At 48.1% G+C, this 11138-nt stretch overlaps 3 protein-coding genes across 7 annotated transcripts in view; 2 read left to right on the top strand and 1 right to left on the bottom strand.

Moving 5' to 3' along the window:
• The first annotated feature begins 471 nt into the window (after positions 1-471).
• On the top strand, positions 472-3736 carry abraxas1 (abraxas 1, BRCA1 A complex subunit). Of its 2 annotated transcripts, none has more exons than XM_019872758.1 (8): positions 472-796; positions 1027-1117; positions 1571-1607; positions 1722-1985; positions 2049-2159; positions 2228-2312; positions 2492-2603; positions 2930-3736. In XM_019872758.1, the coding sequence occupies exons 1-8, from the start codon at positions 680-682 to the stop codon at positions 3163-3165; spliced, it is 1053 nt and encodes a 350-aa protein (XP_019728317.1). In that variant the 5' UTR covers positions 472-679; the 3' UTR covers positions 3166-3736. The 2 variants fall into 2 exon arrangements, with proteins under 2 accessions (XP_019728317.1, XP_019728316.1); XM_019872757.1 differs by having other exon boundaries at positions 475-796; positions 2927-3736.
• mrps18c (mitochondrial ribosomal protein S18C) lies at positions 3181-4848 on the bottom strand. The gene is made up of 6 exons (XM_019872763.1): positions 4739-4848; positions 4606-4652; positions 4437-4520; positions 3918-3975; positions 3768-3827; positions 3181-3320 (listed from the first exon to the last, which is right to left on the bottom strand). The coding sequence occupies exons 1-6, from the start codon at positions 4809-4811 to the stop codon at positions 3244-3246; spliced, it is 399 nt and encodes a 132-aa protein (XP_019728322.1). The 5' UTR covers positions 4812-4848; the 3' UTR covers positions 3181-3243.
• A 321-nt stretch (positions 4849-5169) lies between these two features.
• Positions 5170-11138, top strand: part of helq (helicase, POLQ like) — a 10164-nt gene continuing 4195 nt past the window's right edge. For 3 of the 4 annotated variants that reach the window (XM_019872755.1, XM_019872754.1, XM_019872753.1), the window contains exons 1-16: positions 5172-5679; positions 5988-6495; positions 7079-7257; positions 7328-7528; positions 7748-7820; positions 7912-8009; positions 8127-8225; positions 8300-8445; positions 8512-8751; positions 8882-9023; positions 9106-9210; positions 9391-9580; positions 9728-9881; positions 10216-10318; positions 10678-10851; positions 10938-11051. In XM_019872755.1, the coding sequence (XP_019728314.1) occupies positions 5656-5679; positions 5988-6495; positions 7079-7257; positions 7328-7528; positions 7748-7820; positions 7912-8009; positions 8127-8225; positions 8300-8445; positions 8512-8751; positions 8882-9023; positions 9106-9210; positions 9391-9580; positions 9728-9881; positions 10216-10318; positions 10678-10851; positions 10938-11051 (2550 nt within the window). In that variant the 5' untranslated portion in view covers positions 5172-5655. Of the gene's footprint in view, positions 5680-5987; positions 6496-7078; positions 7258-7327; positions 7529-7747; positions 7821-7911; positions 8010-8126; positions 8226-8299; positions 8446-8511; positions 8752-8881; positions 9024-9105; positions 9211-9390; positions 9581-9727; positions 9882-10215; positions 10383-10502; positions 10540-10677; positions 10852-10937; positions 11052-11138 lie in introns of those variants that run through there. The other variant, XM_019872756.1, reaches the window with a different exon arrangement.

Raw genomic sequence — 11138 nt, 5'->3', positions numbered from 1 at the left:
TTTAGAATTATTTTTTATGATAATGCCTCTTGTTTTTTTTTCATTAAAAATGCCAAACCTAAATGTGACAAGACCTCTTTTTGTATTTTCAGTTTTTCTTTCATTTATCTCATTAAATAATTTCTTGGTTGATTTTTATTTCTATACATATTTAATTATTCGGGAAATTAATAAATATACGGATACGGTTATTTATTTATTTGACGTTTATATATTTTTTACTATTATTTATAGTATTTATATTTTAGAATTATTTTTTATGATAATGCCTCTTGTTTTTTTCTTTTCATTAAAAAAATCTGCATCTCTTTTGAAGCCTATACCAAAACTAAATGTGACAAGACCTCTTTTTGTAGAATTAGTTCAACATAATATTTGTGTATGTATTTATTTAATGGTTAATGTCATATTTTTCTTATTAGTTTTAAATTTGGAAAATATTTTTTAGTCCATTTCTTGTCGTCCTTTTTTTACGTTGGATCTGAGGTTACAGCTGCGGTTTTTGCTTACGCGCTGCATGAGTAAAGTTGAAGACCTGATTATTTTATTCGAAAACTAAGCTTATTTTATAGAGGGCATACACCTTCTAACTTAAAAAAAAAACTCCATCTACGAAAGACAATCTATTTGTAAAAACATATACGCAGCGCAGCGTTGACTGCGTTTCTTTTGCGGTTCAATGACGCACTCGAATGATCCCAACCACGCAAAGAAGATGGCGGAGCCCACAGTTCGGATCTCCGGGATAGTTTTGACTTCTTTAATGTTTCAGCACGTCAACGAAGACTCGGACGTGGTGAGTAAACAGCCGAACATTTGTCATCTTGGTGTCGGAGCTGCTCGCGGTGTCCAAGCCGAGATAGCATCAGTGTTTACCCGGTTAGCACCATGTTTTTTTTCATTTCAGCTTTGCTCTTAAGACTTTGCACCTTTGCTCGCAATGGCGTGTTCTAATATCGTGACGTGTGTGAAAGAGCATTTGTGAGCATCGGGGCGAGCTGAATTTGGTGTCGGTCTGTTGAGCAGGAAGGTTTGATCCTGGGCGAGAACCACGTCGAAGAGTACGTGACTATCAGCGACAACCGAGAGGACCACGTCCACCTCCGACAAACTTCGAGTAAGCACAACTCCACGAACGCGTGCTGAGCTCCGCTCCACACCCACACAAAAACGCAATCGCTGAAAATTCACCATACAAAAAACAAAAAAATCGTATAAAATAGATGTCTCATTAGCTTCGTGCTAACATATCACATATACCATTTGAAACCGTGTGTGTGTGTGGGGGGGGGGTGGAATTAGCAAACTGTAGATTTCAAAGTGATTTTGAACTTTGAATTATTTCACAGTTGTGCATTTTGAAATCAAAATATAATAAAAAATAATAAAATCGGTCGTGGTAATGCTGCATTTCTTCCAGTAAAACTCAATGCTGCCTTGGCATGTTGTGGCACAAAGTGGTATTGCACACATTGTGCAAAACTCATGGCTTAAAATGAGTACTTGTGAAATCAGAAACAACATCCACTTTCTTCTCCCGTGACGTCATAGCTCATCTGATGTGTTGCAGGCATCCACAAACACGTCTGTTGCCACAAACTCCACACGTGAGTCCTAATTGTCACATGACATGACTGGGGCCAGAAAAAAAAATCCCATGACATGATGGCAGTGTGTGTTTATGTGTGTGTGTCTTTATATGTGCATATGCATGCGCATAGCTGGTATGACGCAGCAGGAAGGGTGGACATGGAGGCGATCCGCAGGCTCCTGGGGGCCAACCATCCTGAACGTGTGATTGGCTGGTACCGCCAACGCAGGAACTCGGAGCAGCGAATGACGATGCGCGAGAAGGCGGTGCACGAGAACCTGAAGGCGGCGCTGCGCATGCCACACGCCATCTTCCTGCTGGTGACGCCCGCCGCTCTGACAGAGGCCGGCTCTACCCACCGCACCGAATACGCCGCCTTCCTCTCCGGCGACAGGTGATGATGTCACAGTGGTGTGAAGATGTCATTCTGATGTGATGTCATCACTGTGGCGTGAAGGCAGGTCGCCGTGGTTGTCACCAACATGGCGTCGCTGGACCATCAGGCCTATTGGACGGCCTCCCCACCGTACTCGGCGCCAGGCTACCGGCGTGCTATTGGCCGGCACAGGTAATGCAGGCTCACATACACTCGCATGCAGATGTGGGTGGAGCTTGTGAGTTTGTTTTCTTTCCAAGTTCCAAGTTGTTGGACTCCAGCGGTCAGTTGGCATACATGGACGCCGTCAACACCATGAACAAGTCGCTGCAGGACGAGCTTCAGGTGAGCTGTTGATTTTTAGAAAGTAGGCCTGGAGCCACCAGATTAAAATTGACCTCAAACGTTGAATAGAACAGACAAATCCTGACATAGTTAAAACCGAACCAGGAACTATTCCCAAGCTGATTTCTGTCCATCGCTTTCTCACCCTCCCACTTCCTTTCTCTCCCTGGACCAATTAGAGGGCATGTGGTGCCGTGATGGACAGCGAGCATGCCGTGCAGAAGACGCTTGCCGATGTTTGCGCACTCAGGAAGAAGCTCAGCAACAGCAAGTCGGCAATAACCAGCAAAGGTAAAAAAAAAAAAGCTGCATCCCATTCATTTCTGAACGCAGTCTGTGTTCTAAAACAATCAGCAGCTCATGCTTGAACTATTTCCATCGGTACTGCCGGATGCACCGTGTCCCTGCTTGGAGCACGCAGCGGCACTCTGAACAACCGAGCGGCACATTGAAACAACCCGCTGAAAGCCGTGCGCACTCGGAGCATTCATGAAGTCATCCCAAGATCTCATTTGCACCGTTTTACCCTCAAACCTTAACCTTCATATTGAATGTGGCGATGAAGAGAATGTGGTCAACGTGAACATGATGCACTTCCTATTTCCTGTCCCCAGCAGAGGGCGAGCCGATCGTGAAAAGGAATGCCCGCCTCCAGCTGGCCATCCACGCGCTCTTGGCCCGCTCGCCGCTCTTCGGCTCCTGCACGTTAACATTGGATGCCTTCCCCGTGCCGGATGCCGCGTGTGCCGAGATGAAGCTCCGCCCTCTGCGACCAATCGCGGCTGGGAAAAGGACAGCCGGCACGCTGCTGGCCAGCAGGAGGAAGCGGTGCAAGGGTGATGCCACAAAATGATGACGTGCCAGCAAGAAAGATGGCAGTTTTGGACTTTATTTACATTTATTGGCCAGTGATGGACAAAAGGAGGTGGGGTTAATCCACATGTTTGATGCTACAGATGTTGGGGTCTCGCATCAAGTCGGGATGTTTGTGTGTCACCGACATGAAACCTAAACACACACACACACACTAATTAGAAACCAAATTGCTTTGTTTGGTCCCCTGGTGGTATCTTGATGCCAAGCAACTATGTTGAAGTGACCTTTGTGTTATATTTAGGCGCCATCTTGTGGCATCTACACTAGTGCCTTAAGATAAAACTTGAATTCCATCGGCGACTTTCCAGAAAAGAACACGGTGAAAGGGTTTTTAATGAGGAAAATAGCGCTTTATAAAAAAAAAAAATTGCCATATATTTTGCATCGATTCGATGACGATTGTGCGCCTTTGGAGTCTGGGGGCTGTCAAGTACTCTGCAATAAAATTAGTTGTTATTCGAAGAGGATAAAGAATGAGCTTGTGAGTTGTGTCTGTCTACGTGCATCGCACCACTGCTTGAGTTGGCGGCCATGCATTGTAAGATGTGGGGGGAAAAAAATTGTGTGTTGTAGCGTTACCCATAGCGTGCGCCTTCTTGATGGCTTTGGAGATTTCTCTTTGTTTGCGCCCGCACAAGCCTGAAATTAACACAATCGGATATTGGTTCCTGATCAAATCACATCCAGTCAGATGTTGGTAGGTTCCTGTGACTTGTGGGCGGGGCTTACCTGTGATGTGGCGGCCGTAGATCCTTCCCGTGTGCGGCGAGATGAACTGAGAGAGAAGCTGCACACAAAGGCCACGTTTAGGTTTTCGCGTGGAAAATGATGATCATCTTAAGCTTTCGGCAGAATACTGATACGAAATATGGATGTGCGGTGCAGGTGCTATTTTTGCCCACTTGGGGTCGCAATCCTCACATTGTACACAGTACAGAGAAGTATCTGACTTTGAATGTGTGTGACATTGCTGTGGGCAAATGAGTGAGGAAAAAATAACTCGGAAAAAACATTCATCAAACTCTGCATATTTGCAGATGTTTTTCTTTCAATTGTGATGGGGAGTATATTTAAAATGTGAGATTTTTTTTGTGGAAGATACATTTTGAATGTGTATCAACATTGAATAATTTTTGTGGGGTTTTAAAAAGGTTATCTGGTGGTGAATTTATTTCGATGCATTTTTTTCCCAAAATGGTGTGACATACAATTTTCTTGCACGTGTCGAAGACCAAATTGAGAACCTACCTGGATGTTCTTGAAGTCAACAGTGACGTTGCACAGGATGCACCCTTTGTGCGGCTCCTTGTAGGGATTGTCCATCTTGACGAACTACCATCGTAGATGACAAGGGGAGCGTGTCGTCATGTCTCGAATATTGTCGAAAGAGAGACGAAAGAAGCAGTGGGCAACTCACCGGGTTGTGTTTGACTTGGTCTTGGTAAATGGACGCGCTGGTCAAAGCTGCAGCACAACAACACAGAGGGTTATCATTAGCATTTGAGCGAACACAACAAACATTGACATTTACCATGAGTTACAATGCTAACCTGTCGGTTTGCTCGCGTTTTGGAGGCGTGAAAAGACACCAAATAATAATCGTGATCGCTTTAGATGGAACATTTCGACCTAATACGACCCGGAAGTTGTACTCATGTACTTCCTGTACGGTCACATTTCAAACTTTTTTTTGTTTTTCCGACTAATTAAAAATAAAATCATATAGATTATTTTACGACCCACTATTTTTTTTCTGTTCCATCGGATATATTTAAGTCCGTGCTTTTTTTTTCGTTCCTGTAGATTTTTTTTGCAAGTTCCCTACTGATTTTTTTTTTCATATTCATACTGGTACTTTTTAGTCCCTGATATTTTACCTCTTTTCTTCTATTTTATTTATTATTATTTCATAATTTCTGCGAAACTATTTCTTGAAATATATTTTTCTCCCTTCTGCTTTGTCGAGTGAGGCGCCACATGACCATCGCGAAGCGAGACCGGAAGTGAGCCCTGACGTCACTCATTTGTCACAACAACTCGATACATTTCACGAAAACCTCCAGTTTACCACCTACCTGCCACGGGAATATGTGCATATTTTACGAATGTTCTTGCGGCTTTCGGACAGGATTGTGGGTGTTTTGTGAGTTCAACAACAGCAAAGTGGTGTTTGTTACCTAAGACCCGTTTGAACCCGTGATGGTCTCTTTTTTTTAAATTCAAATTTCAAGATAAAAAGTACAAGTTTATCAATTGTGTGTCTGCACGGTGTTAGGCTTCGCTGCACAATAAGGTCTAGCACGTATAATGATGGTAACGAATACGTTTTCGCTGACTTTGTAGCATGCGGGTACCGGCGGGTCGCGTGCACACCAAGTAAACGAAATGATGAAATTAATTTTTGACAAAAACAAATTCAAGAAAGGAAAGACGGCTTTAAAGTAAGAAGGGCTTCATCATTATCATCATGGATGACAAGCAGCAACTGGAGGTAATTCCGTGTGGGCTTGAATGAATATCAATGTATTAATCAAATATGTGTTTGTGGAACAAGTGAGAAGGTTAGTAAACAATAAGAAGGAGACAGGTAAGTAAATGACTGACACTGATCTGAACTGCAACCATGACAAAAACTTTCCCCAAAAAAATCAAACCAGCAGAATCGTTGGCAGAGGTGAGTGTATGTCACAAAAAGTGGTTCAGAGAAGATGGCAAGATTGCCTGTGCTTCTTGGCATGCTCAGTGTGGGGTGTCAATAAAACTGAAATTGTCTTGACATGTTGTTGTTGCGTCCATCAGTGCAGCAACAGCGAGGATTTGTTTGGCGACTACGACAGTTTCCTGGACGACGAGTCCCTGCTGGCCAAGCTGGAACAGGCCGACAAGATGATGGCTGTTGGACCCGCCGGAGAAGACTGCTTCCTCGCTGACTCCGCTGTGGACGCACCGGACACAGACGTGGCGCGGGAGAATTCGCAGCACGGTTGGCAGGAAGCCAAGAGGTGCAAAATGCACAGAAGCTCCACCCCTCACGGAAGCCCAGAAGACAGGAAGCGGCACGGCAGCACGATGAGGAGAAGCATGAGCGAGCGCGTGAAGAAGATGCTGCGAAGCAACGCGACGGCGCCCGCCGGCCCCTCCCGTTCCGCGGCCATGAAGGAGGCGGCGCTTAGTCACGAGATCGGCGGCGCCGTTCGGGCCGTGGAGGCCGCTCGTGCGGACGCCAACGACTTGGGACCTTTTTTTGGACTCCCCGCCAAAGTCAAAGACCTCCTCTTCACGCTCAGGGGCATCCGCAGCCTCTACGGTAACGCGGCATTGAGTCACTGCTCGCACCTGATCACAGGACCCACAACATGTGTCATGACATCACACGACACATAACATAATGTCACATCACAACAAATGGCCTGATGACGTCACATGACTACTGATGACATCGCACCACGCGCTACGACGCAAGCCATCATTTCACATGATGTCACATGATAGGATCTCGCATCACGTGACATGTAAAACATTCGACATGACATCACGTGAAACGAGATTACATTCCGTGACACGACGTGACATGACATGTAAGACAAAAATGAAGTCGCATACTAATGATAGGATCTCGCATCACGTGACATGTAAAACATCCGACATGACATCACGTGAAACGACATTACATTCCGTGACATGACGTGTAAGACAAAAATGAAGTCGCATACTGTATCACATGATGTCATCAAGCACATGACATCACCTCACACGACATGACATCATCGTAAACGACGTCACAGCACCCCGTAAATGACAACAATCATTTTCCTCATGGGATGATGTCATTGGGCATCGACATGCCATGACGTGAACGCCATAATGTGTATTTGCGTGTGCGTTGGCAGCATGGCAGGAGACGTGTTTGGGTCTGGATTGCGTGTCGGCAAGGAGGAACCTGATCTACACGCTTCCCACCAGTGGCGGCAAAACCTTGGTGGCCGAGCTGCTTATGATCCGCGAGCTGCTGTGCAGGAATAACAACTGCATCTTCGTCCTGCCGTACGTGGCCCTCGTCCAAGAGAAGGTAACGGTCGCAACCGCAGCTACTGGCTCGGAGGGATGTCTAAAAACCGTCCCGATTTACCCCCCCGGAGGTTCGCGGGCTGGCGGGCTTGGGTCTGGAGCTGGACTTCCTGGTGGAGGAGTATGCCGGGAGCAAGGGGAGGTTCCCTCCCGTCAATAGGAGGGGGAAGCGCTCGCTCTACGTGGCCACCATCGAGAAGGCGCACGCTCTGGTCAATGCGCTCATCGAGGAGGGCGCGCTGTCACGCGTCGGCCTCCTGGTGGTGGACGAGGTGAGTGGCGCCCACGTCTTCAAAGCTTGGAAAGAAAGTAGCAAGGTCCAAACAAAACGAGGACAAATGTGACTTTGGGTTTTCAAGGTCCACATACAGTTGATTGTCAGTACTTTTAATTTCACTTGATTGAATTTTTATTTTTTTTTTCCGAAATGTGTACTTGTACCGAAGCTAAGCGTATTTTTAACCCGTCGTGCTCCTTTTGTGTCCGTTTAGCTGCACATGCTCGGCGAGGGGAGTCGAGGCGCTTTGCTGGAAATCACCCTGGCCAAAGTGTTGCATCTCAGCCGTAAGTGTGCCATTGCCGCCGCCGCTGCTGCGTCGATGACGACGTCATGTTTTTATTTTTATTTATTTATTTTTTGTTTTGGTGGCGACAGAAGACACACAGATCATCGGCATGAGCGCCACCTTGGGGAACATCGGTGAGCTGCAGACCTTCCTCAAGGCTGAAAACTACCATAATGACTTTCGACCTGTGAGTCTCTTCAGTATATTTTTTTGCAACAGACAATGCACTTGAAAGAAAATAAGTCCAATATCATTTTACTTCTATCGCGACGATGTCATGCGACGTCTTCCGTGCTGCGTTCAGGTGCGTCTGAAAGAGTACGTGAAACTGGGCGATGGCATCTATGAGGTGGACCCCAAGGAGGAAGAGTGTTTCCGCTTGTGTCGTCGTGTGGAGTTGAAAGTATGTGCCGTGCAGTTTTGCGTGTTGCTCTCGGGTGTGTAGAAGTTTTTTTTTGTGTGTGTGTGTGCGTGTAGTACTCGAGCGCCATGCAGAAGGTGGACCCGGACCACATCATCGCGCTGGTGACGGAGGTGATCCCCAAACATTCCTGTCTGGTCTTCTGTCCCACTAAGAAGAACTGCGAGAACGTGGCTGTCATGATTTGCAAATACCTCCGACGGTGAGGCCGCCGCCGCCGCCGCCATCTTTGCCGCCTCCGCCACGTCATGTCGTCCGTCCCCCACAGGGACTTCCTGCAGCATCGGCAGGAGGACAAGGAAGCGCTCCTGCGCCAGCTGAAGGAGTGTGGAAACGGTCAGCTATGCCCGCTTCTGAGGAGGACGGTCCCTCTGGGCGTGGCCTACCATCACAGCGGCCTGACGGGCGACGAGAGGAAACTGCTGGAGGACGCCTACTCCGCTGGCGTCCTCTGCCTCATCGCGTGCACGTCCACGCTGGCCGCCGGCATCAACTTGCCTGCGCGAAGGTCAATTTCTGCCCTCCCAATTTGAAACAACGTCCTGCTTTTCAAACAAGGGACGGAAATTGTTATACGCTCATCCGGGCGATGATGTCACGGCCGAGTCATGAAGTGATGACGACGTTGTCGTACGCAGAGTGATCGTACGCTCGCCGCTGATGGCGCGGGACGCGGTCAAGACGAGTCAGTACAAGCAGATGGCGGGTCGCGCCGGGCGGGCGGGGCTGGACAGCGAGGGCGAAAGCATCCTCATCCTGCAAGAGGCGCAGCGCGACCAGGTTCGCCCGCGGCTTCCCGTCAGCTGACGTCCTCGTTTCCTGTCACCTCACTGCGCGGGCGTGTGCGCGGGTGTGCTTTCAGGCCAAGGCGCTGTTGTGCGCCCCCGTGGAGAATTGTTACAGCTGCCTCCTCGCCGACGACCGCAAAAGCCTACTCAGCCTCATCCTCTCCCTCGTGGGCTTAAAAGTAACGTCCGCATGTTACGCGTGTGCGTATATGTGTGTGTGTCATTCACTCCCAAAGACGTTTTTAAACGTCTTTTCAGACTTGGTCCAGAATTGGCTGGTACCGAATGAGTTTGAAATACAAATGTCCTTGCATGTGGATATCAAAGTGAGCGTGGTTGACGTGCGGCTTGCGCGTCAGGTGGCGTCGCGCGCGGAGGATCTGGAGGACTTTGTGCGCGGGACGCTGCTGTTTGTGCAGCGCGAGCGGGCCGGCGTGTGTCTGGAGGATGTCCTGCGGGAGAGCGTTGACCTTCTCAAGATCAAAGGTCTTCTGCATGTGCAAGGCCACGCCTTACAAGTGACGCACTTGGGCCGGGCCACTTTTAAAGGTACGTCGTCGTCAGCAGATGCGTCACACCCGCTCATGATGCTGTTCGTTAGCCCCTCTATGGCGTTTTTGCATTGTGCGTTATCATTAAGCTCAATGATGGTTCTGTTTGTCTGCGTGTCTGTGTGGTCTGTATGTGCCCGCTCAGGTTGTGTGGACGTGAGTCACAGTGAAATTCTGTACCAGGACCTCCAGCAAGGCCTGGAGGGCCTTCTGCTCAGCAGTTTTCTTCACCTGATCTTCCTGGTGACCCCGTACGACCTCGCCGCCGCCTGCACACCGGACTGGATGACTTTCTACACTCAATGATGGTTCTGTTTGTCTGCGTGTCTGTGTGCGTGTGGTCTGTACGTGCCCGCTCAGGTTGCGTGGACGTGAGTCACAGTGAAATTTTAAACAATTCCTGACTGCTAAGCTAGCTCCCTTCTTTTTTTAATACCGGCAGTATTAAAAGAATGATGTGTGGCATGTTCCTGGGTTTAAAAACCTTTTTTTCTTTCCTCCCCACTCTCCACCTTACTTATCACCTCTGATGGAAAAGGACTGATAGACTTCTCTTAATCCCGCTTCAGGCTTCAAGCCTTTCCGAGTAGCAGGAGAAAAGGATTCGGGGATGACTTGGAGGCGCTTTGTGTGGCAGATGTCGTTGTTGTCATCGTCGGAGCTGAAAATGTGCGCGATGGTGGGTGTTCCAGAAAGTTTGGTGGCCAGGAAGGCGGCTGGACAAAGCGTCAACAAGGTCGTGTTTGCTAGGGACAGGCATGCAATGACTAACACGGCCAGCAGGAGGCACCCACACACACGTCTTTTGCGTCTGTGTGTGTGTGTGTGTGTGTGTGTGTGTGTGTGTGTGTGTGTGTGTGTGTGTGTGTGTGTGTGTGTGTGTGTGTGTGTAAATGTATTTATATTTCACATCTGTTCAGATGTATTTGTGTGAGTCTGTGTGTGTTTTTTGTGTGTTTGTGCATTAATGAATGTGTGTGTGTTTGTGTATAAGTGTATGTTTGTGCGTTTTTTTGTGTGTGGATCTAAATGTAAGCATGTGTGAGTGTGTTTATATTTTTGTGTGTATGTATAAATGTCTTCATTTGTGTACAGAGTGCCAACATGTGGGTGGTGAAGCGCGTGTATTTGTCGTTGGTTCTGATGTCACTGCTGAAGGACGGTGACGTCTGGGGCGTGGCCCAAAAGTTCCAGCTCACTCGCGGCTTCATCCAGTCGCTGCTCAACTCGGCCGCCGCCTTCTGCTCATGCGTGCTGCACTTCACGCAGGTCGAGCGCACACACACAAAAACATAGAAACACACTAAAAGCTCACACACGCATGAGCTTCTGTGTGTGTGTGTGTGTGTGTGTAGGAGCTGGACACCTTGTGGCCCTACTGTTCCCTGTTGGAAACGCTGACGCGTCGTCTCAGCTACTGCGTGAAGGCGGAGCTTATCCCACTGATGGAGGTGGCGGGGGTCATGGAGGTCATCACACGCTCGGCATGCGCACACGACCACAAAAGCCAAAAGCTCTTTTATCACGTGTGTGTGTGTGTGTGTGTGTGTGTGTGG

This window comes from Hippocampus comes, unplaced genomic scaffold, assembly GCF_001891065.2.
Source record: "Hippocampus comes isolate QL1 unplaced genomic scaffold, H_comes_QL1_v1.1 scaffold1230, whole genome shotgun sequence".
Taxonomy (NCBI): Eukaryota; Metazoa; Chordata; class Actinopteri; order Syngnathiformes; family Syngnathidae; genus Hippocampus; species Hippocampus comes.
The sequence above is the reverse complement of the archived record's forward strand: the minus strand, read 5'-3'. Positions and strand labels throughout refer to the sequence as shown.

Coding starts and splice junctions, on each gene's coding strand:
- mrps18c (XM_019872763.1), bottom strand. CDS start 4,811: ATGTTCCATCTAAAGCGATCACGATTATTATTTGGTGTCTTTTCACGC. Junction 3,828..3,917: donor CTACGGCCGCCACATCACAG/GTAAGCCCCGCC, acceptor TGTTAATTTCAG/GCTTGTGCGGGCGCAAACAA. Junction 3,321..3,767: donor CAAGAAGGCGCACGCTATGG/GTAACGCTACAA, acceptor GTGTGTGTTTAG/GTTTCATGTCGGTGACACAC.
- abraxas1 (XM_019872757.1), top strand. CDS start 680: ATGACGCACTCGAATGATCCCAACCACGCAAAGAAGATGGCGGAGCCC. Junction 2,313..2,491: donor CGCTGCAGGACGAGCTTCAG/GTGAGCTGTTGA, acceptor TGGACCAATTAG/AGGGCATGTGGTGCCGTGAT. Junction 2,604..2,926: donor GTCGGCAATAACCAGCAAAG/GTAAAAAAAAAA, acceptor TCCTGTCCCCAG/CAGAGGGCGAGCCGATCGTG.